Below are 16058 nucleotides of genomic sequence, written 5' to 3'. Positions count from 1 at the left end.
GTTTCCACTCACATTTATGGAGACTACATTCATAGATGTCTTCAACAAAATTGGTATTTTTATTTATGTTATTTTTTCTTAATTTTACTTTATTGTTAATTTTCCAAAATATTTTATTACAAAGTTGATTCAGATAAAAGTTTATTATAAGTAAATATTTTCAATTATTTTGTCATTTACGATAATTTCTTAATTTTAAAACTAATTTTATTAAGAGTTAAAGTCTAAGAGACTAAATTTAAAACGTTTTAAATATATGAACTAAAACTCAATCATTTTCCAAAATATATGTACGAAAAATACTACTTTCAACCTTTTGAATTAAAAATGTTGTAAATATATTACAAAACTAAGTGTCCATTTAAATTATTGTCTTTTAAAATCAAATTAAGTCTCACGTTTAATTTCATAAGTATTTTACATTTGATCGACTAAAATGAGTATTTAGTAAAAAAAAATTGAGTTAAAAAAAATTTCAATGGTTTAATTTAAAAAATAAGTTATATAAAAGAAAAATCTAAACTGTTTGAAAGTGAGTGAAAATATATTTTAGATATATTTTAAACCACTTTTAGAAAAATAAATTTAAACAAAAATAAATCTTTTTAAAAAATATTGTTTATTTTTGTCTAAACTCATTTTAACTCAATCCAAACAAACCCTAAATAATTGAAATTAAATCTAAAATCTAAAAACTAAAAATATAATATTTTGAAATCAAAAGATAAAAGTACAAAAATAAAATAAATTTATCAAAATAGCAAAATTGACAAAATATTTACAAATTACAACAAAATTTCAGATTCTATCTATAACAAACCTATCAAATAATGGAATATATTTTTTTTTGTTATACATAGTAAATATTTTATTATTTTTAAAAATAACTAAAAAATAAATTTATTTTGAAAAGGAAAAAGAAATTGATTTTATTTATTTTTCCAAGAAGAAGGATTAATTTTCAAAAATGGCGACTTAGTTAGTTTTGTTTTCAAAGTCTTCCATATACACAATAACGCCTAAGGGAAAGGGTTAGGTCAACTTATGACTTAAACGTCCCGTCCCATTCCCGCCCATTGCGCTCCAAATGTGGAGTTCTTTTCCACTTTTCTCTTCTTACCAACCTTAAGTCCTTCTCCTTTTCACCATATGCCTACTAACTTCTATTTTTCAACAATTACATAATACTGTAACATAACAACAAACATAATCATATGGGATCGACTTTTCAAATTCATCGTTGATAGATTATGATTCACAAAAACACTCACTATTATCTCAAAAGTCAATGGTTCGATCTTCGACAGTATAACTAAATTACTGTCATGAAACATTTTAAGATGAAATATGAACGGTTAATTTATAGGTTTTGTATAAGGTTATGAACTTCTAATGTATCCTTTAGCCTTCGATACGTGTCTAATAAATCTCCAAAGTTTCAAAATTTAGATCGTAATTCGTAATTGGAAGTCTGAAATTCTTGTAATTAAACATGATGGGTAAAATTACAATTTCGTCCATACTTCGATCTCTTGGGCCGGTTTTGTTGATGATCCGAGTGAGTTTGGGCCAAGCCCATCTAACTAAAGAGAGAATTTTAAATAAAATACATAATGTTATTTGTTTATTATGCTCTCAATTTCATATGTTTTAAAATTTTAATCTTATAATTGATGGTTGGTGAATGATAAAATTACATGGAATGGTTTTTATTCAATTGGTATAAACTTAAAAAGTAACGAATGAATGTTTGCAAAATGGTCGATTGGTGATAATTTGACAAATTTTGCTATATTTACAAAAAAAAATTAAAATGTTGATATATACTTAATTATTTTGAATCTAATTGCTAAATTTGCAACTATCCCTAATTTTTATTTTCTTAAAACCACGTTTGCAAAAATCTATAACTTAACCTAAAATATTTATATTGTTAATATTTTATAATTTATAGTCCATTTCAAAATACATATTATATTTAAAAAAAAAAAAAAATTGGGTTTACAACATGACATATTGTATTTTTAAAGTGTTTTGGTATGTATTTAATATAATTTTACATTTTAAAACGATGTAAAATTCAAATTCTTGATACACTGAAAACATTTTTAAAAATATCAAAATGGCTCGATTTAGATCACAAAATTTTAAACCCTAAACTTTGAAAGCATATAAATTCGTTACATCTACTCAACCCTTCCGATAACTCCTAAATTTTAATTTACATAAAAAACATATATTTGAAAGGATATGAAGTATTAATGAAATAAAACCTAAGAAAAAGTAGTTTGGAGCATTCCTATTTTCTACTTCTCAAATATCTAAAACAAAAACAAAAAAATCTACATCTATATTACACAACAATACTCTTTGCCTGCCAATTGGAAATGCTTGATTTTACTTTGACCAAAACTAATCTTGATTAATTGATTGATTTGAAATAAATTTGCATTTTAATCGAATATTTGGCACGATCTTCTTTCCTTCTCGTCTCTGTTCGGATTATTTTTTGATTTTAATACATTGTTTTGTCTTTCTTTTTAAAGAAACGAAAAGCTCCGATGTTATTGGTTACCATACTCTCGAGTTTTAATAATGACAATAATTAATCAATAATGAAAAATGAAAACATCCCCATAAAACACCTTCCTAAAATTCAAACAAAAGAGAAATTAAAAAGGGAAAAAAAATATATCATTACAAAAGAATTTAGTCAAAACAATTATTTATTTATTTTTTCTTTTTCCTATTTATGGAATACAAATGATATAAATAATAATATTTTTTATTTGTTTTTTTAGAAGATTACAAATATAGTACTAAAAAAATGCCATGTTATTAATAATAAGTTCAAAAGCACTTCTAATCAACAATAATAATCAAATTGTGAGTGTGAGGCTCTACCAACTTTACGACAAAATAATATTTTCATAAAGTTATTGCATACCGTTACTGTCTTGATCTCTTTCAGTTGTTTAAGGACGGACGGTTTTATGTTTCTATTTCATTTTTCAACTTTCAATGTTAGATCATGACGGACGTCTGTGGCATGATTAACACGTGGAAGTCATACGAGAAGTACTGTTCTCATAAACGAACAGACGAGTAACGCAAAAAAGGGCATGTCCAATTGTTTACAAATATCTAACCGTCCATTCTTTATTTTGAATCGCATAAACAGTTACGTATACTGCTACGATAATTACTTTTAATGTAAGTTCTTTGTATCCGAACGATTTTTTCTTTTTCTATTAATTGGTTTTTCAAATGTTTAAAGTCTCTTTCCATTCAATTTTTCAAAGAAAATAAATTTGAATTTAAGATAATAATTAAGTATTTATCACTTATGGAAAAATACATGAACCAAATCAATCAACATCTCAAAATCTCATTGACAAAGAAAGATGGCTTCAAATTTAGACTTCATTAATCAAAGAAAATTTAATATTTCCAAAAAAATCATTAATTATGATATGTTTAATGTCATTATTAGTTCAAAACATTTATTTTTTCTTTGTAAGCCTTCCCCTAAACATATATGTGATTAATTACACAGAAATAACTAATGTTTATATATAGCTATAAAAGTCTTTGCGATGAGAGTACTCGTGGGCGTGTTTTATTTAGTTGATTATTGTTCACACTGGATTTTCGATAAAAATTCTTTCGTAAAAATGAAATAAGCTTTCTTTATTGACTTTGTAGCAGTGTTATCAATCTCGATTATGTTTTCTCTTAAACAATATATTGAAAGTTTTGGTCTATGAATTTGTTACAACTTAGTCAATATAAACTTAGCTCAATTGTCATCTGTATGTTCCTATGGACAAGAGGTTTCAGGTTCGAAAAACCAAGTCCGTCGACCAAAATGGATATATATATATATATATATATATATAATTTTTTTTTTCACTTAACAACTTAATTTTTATTTTTCATATTATGATTATTAAAAAAAGGGTCAAATCGAGTGGATTGCAATTTTATTATTTATAGATACCCTTTGAATAAAGGTATCAATATATCCATTTAGAAAATTGGATGATTAATTAATGTTAATTGAATGTAGAATAAGACTATTCAATTTATTATTTGTTTTGTTTTTATATTTCAATATAAATGATTAATAAATAATTGACTTCCTCAAACATATTTGGATGGTCTTCTTAACTATTAATTCTATCCCTAAAATATTTCTTAACATCAATAATTCAAAATTTAGATTCGATATCTATCATTTCTTTCGATCTTTATTGACGTAGAAATTCAATTATTTGAAAAATAATTCTCCTTTCAATTTTCAAGATAAAAATAAAATTTTCTAATTTTTCTCATCAAAATAAAATGAATAGATACAACGATTATCAACACACAAAGTTTGGGTTCCAACACTATGCACTAAAAAAATTCTTTAAAAGGCAATAGCCACATCTTTGTGTATTGTTATTTTAAAAGCACTTTTGTGATGGAATAACAACTCTTTTTCTTTCTTTTCTTCCTTCTTTGGTTCAACGAGTCAAAGGGCAGTAAATTGCATCTTCCACCGTTCATATATACACTTAACTACGTTACGTAAAACTTTTAGTTTAACAAACTATTAACTTTTACCATAAGTAATGTTTTAAATAAAACGAGTATAACTCAACTTATCTAATATTTATGCTAGAAGTCGGTTGTAAATTTAGAGGTCTAAGTAGAGAGAATTTATGATAATTAATTAGAAGGGTTCAATTTCAAAACTATTTCCAAACCTGGAAGAATTGGTTGACAATGAAACTCTCGTCGCCCACGAGAAGAACTAACATTGAGAGGATCATCACAAACAAAAAGTTGAAAACGGAAGCAATTTCCAATGTCAAAAAAAAAAAGAAAAAAGTATGAGAAACTCCCATTTGACAAATGGATCACAGAAAAATCCCAAAAAACAAGTAACGTTTGGAATCAACCACCGAAATCATGAGCGATTTCTCTTTCAAACGGAATGCGACTCATCAGATTCTTGCTGTTGTAGCTCTGAAGAATCCATAAAATGGAAGCCGCTTGCTCATCGTCTAATCTCACCACGTGTCGTCTTCTACCTCTCAATTCATCGACACGTAGCTTCTTGTACCACTGCCACACTCAATTTTCTCCTTCCGAAAATTTGCCCAAAGATATTTACCCCATTACTGGTCTTCACGAAATCAAGAAAGTGACACAACCCACTTCGTGAAATCTGTCAAAGGACAAAACCCGGAAAATTTTCAGTGATTTATCTTTCACTTTTTCAAGTTTTGTGGAGATGGGTCGGAAGAAAAGTCAGAGATGGGATAAGAAATTGAGAGCTTTTTCTCCTTTAAGAGCAGTGAAAGTTATTTCTAATTAGAGAGGGTAAGTTTAATGGAAAGTGGAGGATTGACCTGACAAATTGTATTTTACTCTGGTTTTTCTCTTTTGGGTTTGTAAGTGGAGCCCATCAGAGGGGTTGCATATGGGCATTGCTGGCTTTCAGAAATTTCTGTGTTCGTCTTCTTATAAAGGGGATTGTCAGCGGAGAAAGAAGATTAGAGAAGCAGGATCAAGAGACTTCTTCCATTTTCGTCTTTTATTCTCTTAATCGAACTAGATTTTTGGGGTTCTTCTAATTTTCTCTTTTCTTTCTTACTTCTTCTTTGGTTTTGTTGTGGAATTAAGAACAGGTTTGAGAAATTATTTGGACCAGTGAAAAAAAAACCCATTTTCCCTTTTTTGGGGTTGATGGATCTGTCGATCTAACAATTTTACTCGCACATGTATTGCTGTGTCTCTTTTAGATCTCCGTCATTTTCATTTGGTATCATCCAGTAGTTGCTGACCCAACTGGCCAGAATAGCCTAATTACTAGTGTGAGTTCATACTGTTCTCTGCTTATTTCTGTCTTGTATCCTTTCATTTCTTTCTTGTTACTGTTGGAGAAGAGATTCCGTGGTTGATTTTTTTTTCTCCTGTTTTAATTTCTTTTCTCTCTGCTTAAATTATTGACTTTTTCATGTTCTTCCACTTCAATTGTGGAAATGATTGAACTCTAGAATGTGGAGGTAGATTTTGTTCTGATTCTTGTTCCCGCTGCTCGTGCTTGTTTTTTATTCTATTTTCTGTTTGTTTCCTGGGAATATTAAGCAGTAAATAGAAGGGGAGATGGGTTTGTATTTGATGAACTAAGGTTTAAACTACCAGCTCTCTCTCTAATCTTTCTTGATTTTATGGCTTATCTTTGATTGTTGGGTCTGCAGAGAACAATTTTGAGGAGGATTGACGCTGCATCCATTTTGGATGTGGAGGAATTGGAAGCTGGCTCTGGTGCAATGAGGGATGTTATCAAGCTTGATGAACTTCCTGAGGGCTTGCTGGCAGCCATGTGCCGATGGTCTCTTGCGTCGTGGGGGCAGTGGTTCCGATTCGGTTGGCTGCCAAGATGGGCTACTTTGGTACAAGGACCATGGCCACCACATAAATGGAGAATTTTCAATGGCTGTTGTTCAAGCCAACAATTTACTTGAGGATCAGAGTCAGCTTGAGTCTGGTCCCTTGAGCTTGCTTGAGTCTGGACCCTATGGAACCTTTGTAGGAATATACGATGGCCATGGTGGCCCCGAGACATCGCGATTCATATGTGATAACTTGTTCCAGCATCTAAAAGGTAAGTGGAGCTTAAACATTTAATAAATGCACCCTTTTAGAAGTTGCATTTGTTGCAGTTTCTAGTTTTAGGATCATTACGTCAAATAGCAGATGTCATCAAATAAACTCTATTAAGTGATAGGATGTGTAGTTTTGCATCTTGAATAAGTTGAAATCCATAGCTAAATTATCGACACTTGATTACAAGTTGAACCTGCTCAGACAATTTTGTCATGTTTTCCTCAGTGTTCGCCGCAGAAGAAAAGGAAATGTCAGTAAATGTGATAAAAAAAGCATTCCAAGCAACAGAAGAGGGTTTTCTCTCTCTTGTCACCAAGCAATGGCCTGTGAACCCTCAGATTGCAGCCGTAGGTTCTTGCTGTCTGGTTGCTGTCATTTGTAATAGTAAACTCTACATTGCCAACCTTGGTGATTCCCGAGCTGTGTTAGGAAGGCTTGTTCGGTCCACAGGAGAAGTTCTTCCCATTCAGCTGTCATCAGAGCACAATGTAAGTATACAATCAGTCCGCCAGGAGATGCAGTCTTTGCACCCAGATGACTCCCAGATAGTAGTGCTGAAGCATAATGTATGGCGCGTAAAGGGCTTGATTCAGGTACTTCCCAAGCATGATTAAACCTAAGATTTTCAGATTCTGGCTGTTTCTATACTTGAAAAAGTGTCAGTACTTTCCGTGCCATGTTTAAGGAAGGAAATTTGATGCTTCAAATAATTCGTTTTCTTGTCATAAGTATCTAATTTTGCCCTTCCATTGGCATCAAATCTCATGATTGAGCTACTGTGATCCCTGAACTCCATATTTATCTGATGCACAAATCATGTGGTTTGTCTATTCTTTGATCTACACTTTTCAGTTGAGAACAATGTTTCTAACAATGCCCAATCAATAATTGTTGAAAAATTCCATGAAAAGTTGAGGGTAATCTGTAATCATCATTTCTAATATAGGGTTATCTAATATTCAGAGCATTTTTTCTTATGGATGTTCAAATCAAGTAGAACTACATTCATTCATCCGTCATTGTGTTAAAAGCCAAGAAGTGATCTTAGGTTTGGATGAGCTTTTTAGATGCCTTTGGTGTGGTGTGTATGGACTATTCTTATTGGTTGCTGACCTCTGCAAAACCTTATTGGTTGTCTTATGCAACAGCCTTCCGTATTTATGTTGCCTTGGTTAGCTAGCCCTTTCAGGACTATTCTTTACTGCCTTCTTTTGGGGAGTTTTCATACTTTTATTAGCATCAAATTGGAGAGGCATGTTACTTCCAATGTTGTCGAGCTGGCTGGGTGATCCCTTGGTCATTTGATTGGAATGCCGTATCATTAAATTTAGGGTGTGTTTGGTTCAACTCTCCAAGTGTTTAATTTTGAAAATAAGTCACTTTGGAAAAATTGAAAGTTGACAATTATTTAAAATAGCTTTTGAAACACTTTCAAAGTTTTAGAACTTTTTTTAAAAAAGAGCACATTTTTTTATTTATCTGGTCAAATCCAAAAGGTCCTTAAGGTACTTGAACTCTTTAGATCAAACGTTCTACTTCTTCCTCATTTAAATCAAATGATCTGGCCATGTGATTCTGATGTGTCATGGTACATAAGTACCTAAAGATCAATTATGTATTTGTTCATTCATCAATTCATTGATGACTATATACTTACGATTATGCACATTTATGGTTCAACGAACAGTGTAACAGGTTATTGATTGCAATGCTTTTTTAGTATCCTTTGGTGCAATGGGATTCTTCTAACACTCTTTGTATTGTAGGGACATGCTGTTCAATTATTGCTCTTTAGGATACCTAGCATTCAAGTCCTTGCATTTTTCTATATTGACTATAGTGAATATTGGGTATATCTTCTCCTCCTAACTGAAACTTCCCTGTTTAACTGACTTGTAGATTTCTCGGTCAATCGGAGACGTATATCTCAAAAAGCCAGAATTTAACCGGGAACCTTTGTATACTAAGTTTCGCCTCCGAGAACCCTTCAGTAGACCTATTCTGAGCTCAGAACCAGCAGTTTCTGTGCACGAACTTGATCCAAATGATCAATTTCTTATATTTGCCTCAGATGGGCTGTGGGAGCATCTTAGCAACCAGGATGCAGTTGATATAGTTCACAAGCATCCTCACAGTGTAAGTTGTGTGTGCTTTTTGTTCAATCTCATTGTTATTGTGAATTGTATTCAGTTCAGTTATTCTAAGAATCCTCCTCTTTTGTATGGTTTCCTTCATCCAGGGAAGTGCAAGAAGGCTGGTGAAGGCAGCAATGCAGGAAGCAGCTAAGAAACGAGAAATGCGATACTCAGATTTGAAGAAGATTGACCGTGGAGTTCGTCGTCATTTTCACGACGATACAACAGTGATCGTCGTGTTTCTCGGTTCGAGCAGAGGGAGTAATGCTACAGGGGGAGGGAGCCCTGTTTTATCTGTGAGAGGGGGAGGAGTGAACCTATCTGCAAAATCTCTAGCACCTTGAGAATTCAACATTGCCCCACAATGAATAACAATAAACAGAAAGGTTTTGAAGGGGGCCCCTTCTCTAGGATTCAGTGACCCACAAGTTGTATATCAAGGAGAGATGAGAGAAGGTTCACTTATAGATTCTTTAAATGCTTTGCTCTGATCTGCTCTGGCTGCTTCAGTTCTACTCAGCACAGTGTAACATTTTTTATGTCAGCTTTTTCTTTTTAATTGCCTTCTAAGATCTTCCAAGGAAAGTACATTCACAATCTGGCATTTGAGCTTAATAGATGACATTGGGAGATTTTCTTCTCTGTCTTCTTTGCATATAATCATTTTAAAAACTCACTCAAGCTTTAAAATGAGTTAGAGGTCTGATTCATCCTTTTTTTAATTTCAAACTTTTTTTTTCGTTTTACTTATGAAGTAATTAACGTGGTTTTGGAATACAAAGTTAATGAAATAATGTATGTATTTCAGTAGTCGTGATATTCATTCTAAGATAACAAATATACAAACCACACTCTACATGCTATTTAATGGGCCTAACATATAAATTTATCATGCTACACTCTACATGATAACAAATATACAAACCACACTCTACACTCCACATTTGTATTGAGTATAAAAGACGTTATAATATGCCGAACATATAAATTTTTCAATCACGAGTAAACATTCAAGTGTGGTTCATCAAGAGTAAACATTCAAGTGTGGTTTATCAAGATCAACTAAAGATATTCTTTAACTTATAAAATAACACTAAACTTTGTCACTTGTTAAGAAAAGCCTCCAATTCTTTGAATAGTTGCAACACCATCCCTAACATTTCATAAGAACATCAACAAAAACAACCTACTTCAAAAATAGTTTTAAAGCATTCAATGAAAGAATCAGGTTGTAGTTTTAAAGAGAGAATACAGAAACTACTGTGCTAGCATAACAATTGTGTTATATAGGAAGATGAACCAAAGGGGTTGTTTGCTTGTTATACTTACTTTGTATACACTATGTACTATGTCTCATTAAAAAAAGATATTGAAGAATTAAAAAAAGCCCACTAGAATGTATGTTTTAGCCATAAAAGAGGGCAAAAGATTATTGTATGTAAAGTAGAGGGTGAAAAGCAATGGTATTGGTGGTGTGATTGGGAAACTGCTTCCTTAAGCATTAAGAAAACAATCAAAAGAATAAATGAGCAATGAAAAGTTTTGAAGAAAAAGATTGGTTTTTGCAACCACCAAATGACCATTATACCCATTTCTCTAAATTAAAAATAAAAACTTCCTAGATTTGGGCACATTTGCCTTTTCTAATATCCATCCAACACCTTCATATTCTAAGAATATTTTATACCAAAAGAAAGAAGAAGAAGAAGAAGTAGGGACTGGGTAGGGTTAAGGACTTGGGCAACCATAATAAAAAGATAAAAACATGGGTAGGTGACCATTAAAGACCAAGTAGGTGGTAGCATGAAATGCAAACTATCCTCACTCCTTACTGCAATGCCATGATTTATTGCACTTACTTAAAAGAAATGGTGGGGAAAATTTTTTCTTTCTAGTCCCTAGATTTTCGTTTTAGTTTTCATTTAGTCCCTATGTTTTAAAAATAATATACATTTGGTCCTTAATGGTGTTAAAGTATCGACTTGAAGTTGGTATTCATTCGGTCTCTATGTTTTAAAAATAATATACATTTGGTCCTTAATGGTGTTAGAGTATCAACTTGAAGTTGGTAGATTGGTAGAGTGAGTTATTAGTCTTTCCACTGTTATAAGCATTGTAACTCATGGGCGATAGAAACCAGCGCACTAAACACCCATAAGTTGTTGGTTTGGTTTCAATTTAGGATACACAATTTAACGAGTTTTGTTTCAATTTAGTCCTCAAGTTTCAACATTTACTCATTTAAACCTTGATTTGTCATTAAAGTGAAGTAATAGGTTTTAACCGTGATGAAAAATAAACAATTCTTTAAGGAAACTAAGGTTTGATGAAATTTTGAGGTTAAACTTAAAAAGCATAAATCTTAAAACCTAGGTAAGATTTTGAAACCGGACCAAATTAAAACTAACCTAAAATTTATGAACCAAAAGATGAATTTTTGCATTATATACAGATAAACACACCTAAGAAAGAGAGAAGAATAAATGGGTGCATGTTCTTGAAGTGAAACACCAAATAGTATCAAATTCCTTTTTGGTAGATTTTCAACACACTATTTATTGTGGTAGATGAAACAAAACCCACAAATAAAAAAGAACCCTTAAAAACCAAATATAAATAAATAAAGTCACTCTCAAGGTCTAATCTAAAGGGCCCCATTAAAGACAACTGTGTTTGTTCTATGACTTTTGGCATCCATGTAGGGTCTGAATCTAAATATGATAGAAAAAAGGGAGGGGGGGGGGGGGGGGGGGGGGGGGGGAGAGAGAGGGAGAGAGAGAGTCCTAAATTTGGCTATCTCCTTTTCTTATGAGATTGAGAAAAACATATTTAATTGAAATATATCCCAATCCAACAGAGTGCTTATGAAAAGGCAGTGTTGTTAAAGGCTTCTGCCCCTACAGTCTCAGATACTATCAATGCAGCAGCATGGCCATGGGGATGAGACTTTAAAAATATCTTCCATTTCATTTAATATTTTCAAAAAGTTCTCAACTAACCTTCAACAATTTCACCTTTTGATTTTGAGGTTTAGGACAAAAGTCCTAATGAAGGGCTACCATTGCTCCATCTGGGCTCTTCCTCCTGTCTAATCTTAATTCTTTTTTTTTTTTTTTTTTGATCTTTTTTGTTTTCAAATAAAAGATCTTTAACTGTTGTCTCACAAGAAACAAAATCATTAACCTATCGTAGAATGCCACCTGTAAGACAGAGAAATGAGTAATCTGAAACTACAAGTTTAAACAAATCAATGGCTGAATCTTAAAAGTTGTTCAAAAAGGAAAAGAATTATTTAAGTCTTTAAGCTAAGCAACCTTCATAAATATCTTTAGATGACAACAGAAGCAATCCCAAACTTATGATAATGTTATAACAGTTTGTTATAGTATAATTCATCAATCAATGACTAAGAAAAAAGAGTAGTATAGTTTTATTCACAAGAGCAATATAAAGCTATAGTAATTACTCAAAATTTTTATACATCGGTGGTGATCGATCGTCACAGTATGTTCCGAATGCCCCTGTTCGAACACAACTGAAGCAATGATCTAACTCAAGTTGTAGCGAAAAATAAGGAAATTTTCTTTTAATTTACAAGGGCAAGTTAAGACAGTAGTGAGTGGAAAAATATTACAGATCCCTTCTGCATAAAGGGCAAGAGCCATGGGTAAGAAGCCATTTATCAATGCAAGGCAAATGGAACATGTGATGGCAATATGGTAAGCTTCTTACAGTCTCTCCAAGCTGAAAGTCCTGGGAAAAATAAGAGTCAATATTACGATTAAGCAACCATTTCGATTTTGAAGATGTATATACAAGGATTGGTATAAAGATCAAGAAATTAGAGCCTAACCTGAAGGCAAACAGAACAACAGACTCTTTCACCATAAGCATCTACACTATTGTTCTTAGATACTACGATCTTGGGGATTTTCTCGACTGAATCCCCAGGCAATCCTTTTGCACTACTGGTGTCGAAGATGTTTGGGATGTCGTCAAAGCTTGTCTCTGTAGCACCCATCTGATTCACATCAAAACCAAAACATGAGTTTCTTCATTTTACATGAAGCAGAAGCTAGAGCTATACAATTCACCAACCACAAATCAATGGCATTGCAAAGCTACCTGACTTTGAACTGCACTCAATATGGCCGGACCGATGCGCTCCCGAACTAGGCGACCACTGAGGAGGCTTGCAATGACATCAATCTATATAGAATTACAAACAAAAAGGATGTTAGATGTTTCCCAAATCGAAAACGAAGCCAAAAGGAAAATAACGATCAACAAAACTGAAGATGCAAGCGTTTAGATTGATATGCGGGATCAAATCATCAAAAGATTTGCATACAAAGTTTGCTCACCAGATAAAGAAGACACCCAATCCCTGATTCGTCTGATTGCCAAAGAACCAAAGAAGATTCAAAGACTTCAATAGAGAAAACAGCTCCAGAAATTGCCCCAACAGCAGCTCCTCTAACAAACCCACTTTCAGTTTCTTGGCCAATCAATGCTCCGGTCATGGCTCCAAGCAAAGTCCCAACTGCCAAAAGCAACAAAGAACAATTTTATTTTCCTCCAAACCCAAATAATTATCAAAACCCCTTGTTTGAATGTTTTCTCTTCTTCTCTTTTGAGGCAAACCCAATTCCCCAATTTGTTACCATTCATATGAATATCATGAAATTGAAGGAATTAACAAGAAGAACACAAACACAGAATTCAAAAACTCAAAAATGATGCAAAGAATAACACAAGATCAATAAGAAACAAACCTAGGGCGAAGAAGAAAGTGAAGATCGCAGACAAGATATTGCCAAGAATCGCAGAAACCGCATAGCAACAAATTTCTCTAACTCTCTCAAAGAGATTCCCAAAGGAAGGGGAGGAAGATGAAGAAAAGCGAAACGGGTTCGCTATGAAATCCATGGAAATGAGAAGGGTCGGTCCAAAATGGTGAATCCAAAATGGGTTTTCAAAGAAAAGGGAAAAAACTTAGCGCTTAAGAAGAAGAAGAAGGAGATCAACCAACTCGCATTTAAAGCTATGTTTGGAAGAGTTTTTTTTTTTTTTTTTTTTTTGTTATCGCTACAAATTAAAAAGGGTTTAGGGAAAGTAAATCAAATAGGGGGATTGGGTTGAAAATGATGGAGAAAGAAAAGGTAAAAAGGAAGAAGAAGAAGAAGAAGAAGAAGAAGCAAAAAGTGTTGGTTGGGGTTCGTATCATTTCTTATGACGAACCTTTCGATTCAACGTCGTGTGGTTCAGGGTAATTAATTGGTCCACAACAAATTGAAGCAATTTGCAGAAGGATTTTTCCAGATTCATCTTTAAAATGAGTTTAAAAAACAAATTGAATTTGATGAGATCCCCATACCAATTGGCCCTTCGTTTTCGTCTCCCTCCTCCACAAATCTACCGCCGATCAAGTGGGTCGACCGTCATCAATTTCCTCCATTTTTATTCATTTTCACCTTTTTTTCTTTTTGCCTTTTTAACTTTGATGTTGAAAGTTCTTTTTTCTTTTTGTATAAATTTTACTTTTGGGGATTTGGATTGTGATTTTTATATATATATATATATATAATTTTTTTAAAATGTTTTCTTAATTTTAGTTTTAATATTGAAACTTTTTTAAAAAACATACCAAATAAAAGAAAAAACAATACTAATTCTTCACAATAAAATAAAAGACGTGAAAATCTTTAAAGCAATTATATTTAATTTTTTAGGAGCATTTTTTATAATAACTAAATAAATTAAAATATTTACTGAAGTATTTGTATAAAATTTAGTAATATTTACCTAATCTTTTTAAATATTTACATTAAAAATATGAATTAAAGATGCTCATTATTATTGATTAAATCTTTTTAAAAAGAGAATTATTATTGAAACAATAAGCAAAGTTGAATTGGTATACTTTTGCCTAATTTGACTATACTATACAACACATATGTTGCTTTGGTTTATTACTCACTTGTGAAACAAAAAAAACTTACAATTTATTTCAATTTTTCGTAAATTTAATTTACAAGTGTGGTTATGGTTTTATTATTTTTGTTTGTCTAGAGTTCAACAACGACATTTTATTATAGAAGTCAAAAGTTTGATTCTTTGTAGTTGTTGACTAAATGGATAGACACGTACAAATAATAATAAAAATCAATAAATAATATTATATGGTAATTTGTTCTTTTGCAAAATCAATAATATATTATATATTAGCTACTAACATTTAAAAATATGCCTCTTAGAAATAATCTTTACATTATAACTTTCAAAAAAAATATTAAATTAATGTTAAATGAGAAATTTTGAACTAACCATCACAATTTACTTAATTATTTTGGTTCAAATAAATATTATTTATTTGGGCCAAAGCTCAGTTAAGTAAAAAAAAATTAATTTAGTCCAAATGTTAAATATGACTTTAATCCACGAGGTTGAGTTCATAAACCAACTAAGTCCAAGCTCATAAAACTCAAAGGCGAGTTTACAAAAATAATAAAAAAAATTGTGATAACAGAGCCTACGTCACCTACACTTTTTTTAAGGACAGTTGTAATGGATTACCATTTAATGAATAATAATTGAGAATATAATAACATTTTTAAAAAAAATGCAAATATAGCAAAACTATCGCTGATAGAGTCGTATGGTCTACTTATATCACTGTTAGAATTTGACAAATTTTGCTATATTTGCAAATTTTTTAAAATGTTGCTATATACTAATTATTTTGAATTTAATTGCTACATTTGCAACTATCCCTTTGATAGAATCAATTACTAATCATATTTGTCAATTTCCCAAACTCAAAACTTTACAAATACATAAGTCGTCTTTATGGAAAAACATAAAATTTTGCTACTTCCTTGCTCCTAACGACTCCAACTTTAAGAGCATCAAACGTTTTCCTTTTCATATAACAAGATGGTGAAAACCACATCGCATCAAATCAACGTGAACAAATTAACTATATTTTATGATAATAATATTAGTAAATATTCACCTAAAGTTCTTTTTTCTTATGTTAGATGAGGAAGTTAGATAAAATTTAATATTCTAGTATATATACTGGAAACTATAATTATTAGCCTTGGTTTGGTAATAGAATAATGTTAGGTGAGTTAGTTTTTTTTTGCTTTTAAAAGGAACAAAAAATTCAGAATTTGTATTTATTAGGAACCCTAATTTCAGATCTTTTTAATGATATAATTGTAAATTAGGTATGGAAATTGACTTTATACAAAATCAAAT

The 16058-nt window shown here is 31.5% G+C and overlaps 2 protein-coding genes across 4 annotated transcripts; one reads left to right on the top strand and one right to left on the bottom strand.

Moving 5' to 3' along the window:
- Positions 1-4882: 4882 nt before the first annotated feature.
- Positions 4883-9450, top strand: LOC101220137 (probable protein phosphatase 2C 46). 3 transcript variants are annotated; one of them, XM_004146111.3, is made up of 5 exons: positions 4883-5864; positions 6252-6658; positions 6886-7253; positions 8560-8796; positions 8900-9450. In XM_004146111.3, exons 2-5 carry the CDS (start codon positions 6331-6333, stop codon positions 9137-9139), a joined length of 1173 nt encoding a protein of 390 aa, XP_004146159.1. In that variant the 5' UTR covers positions 4883-5864; positions 6252-6330; the 3' UTR covers positions 9140-9450. The 3 variants fall into 3 exon arrangements, with proteins under 3 accessions (XP_004146159.1, XP_011650277.1, XP_031738090.1); XM_011651975.2 differs by lacking the exon at positions 4883-5864 and adding an exon at positions 5916-6056; XM_031882230.1 differs by lacking the exon at positions 4883-5864 and adding an exon at positions 6165-6181.
- Positions 9451-12197: 2747 nt separating this feature from the next.
- On the bottom strand, positions 12198-14324 carry LOC101220376 (NEP1-interacting protein 2). Its single transcript, XM_004146112.3, has 5 exons — positions 13571-14324; positions 13160-13338; positions 12921-13004; positions 12649-12816; positions 12198-12548 (listed from the first exon to the last, which is right to left on the bottom strand). Exons 1-5 carry the CDS (start codon positions 13722-13724, stop codon positions 12426-12428), a joined length of 708 nt encoding a protein of 235 aa, XP_004146160.1. The 5' UTR covers positions 13725-14324; the 3' UTR covers positions 12198-12425.
- Between the last annotated feature and the right edge of the window lie 1734 nt (positions 14325-16058).

This window comes from Cucumis sativus, chromosome 3, assembly GCF_000004075.3.
Source record: "Cucumis sativus cultivar 9930 chromosome 3, Cucumber_9930_V3, whole genome shotgun sequence".
NCBI classification, from domain to species: domain Eukaryota; kingdom Viridiplantae; phylum Streptophyta; class Magnoliopsida; order Cucurbitales; family Cucurbitaceae; genus Cucumis; species Cucumis sativus.
Note: the sequence above shows the minus strand (reverse complement) of the source record. Positions and strands in the feature narration are given on the sequence as shown.

What these genes read in the sequence shown, in the direction of transcription:
- LOC101220137 (XM_004146111.3), top strand. Translation starts at nt 6,331, where the DNA reads ATGTTATCAAGCTTGATGAACTTCCTGAGGGCTTGCTGGCAGCCATGT. An exon ending in GCGTAAAGGGCTTGATTCAG is followed by an intron (nt 7,254 to 8,559) that starts GTACTTCCCAAG and finishes ACTGACTTGTAG; the next exon opens with ATTTCTCGGTCAATCGGAGA. An exon ending in TTCACAAGCATCCTCACAGT is followed by an intron (nt 8,797 to 8,899) that starts GTAAGTTGTGTG and finishes TCCTTCATCCAG; the next exon opens with GGAAGTGCAAGAAGGCTGGT.
- LOC101220376 (XM_004146112.3), bottom strand. Translation starts at nt 13,724, where the DNA reads ATGGATTTCATAGCGAACCCGTTTCGCTTTTCTTCATCTTCCTCCCCT. An exon ending in TTGGGTGTCTTCTTTATCTG is followed by an intron (nt 13,005 to 13,159) that starts GTGAGCAAACTT and finishes AATTCTATATAG; the next exon opens with ATTGATGTCATTGCAAGCCT. An exon ending in GTTGTTCTGTTTGCCTTCAG is followed by an intron (nt 12,549 to 12,648) that starts GTTAGGCTCTAA and finishes TATTTTTCCCAG; the next exon opens with GACTTTCAGCTTGGAGAGAC.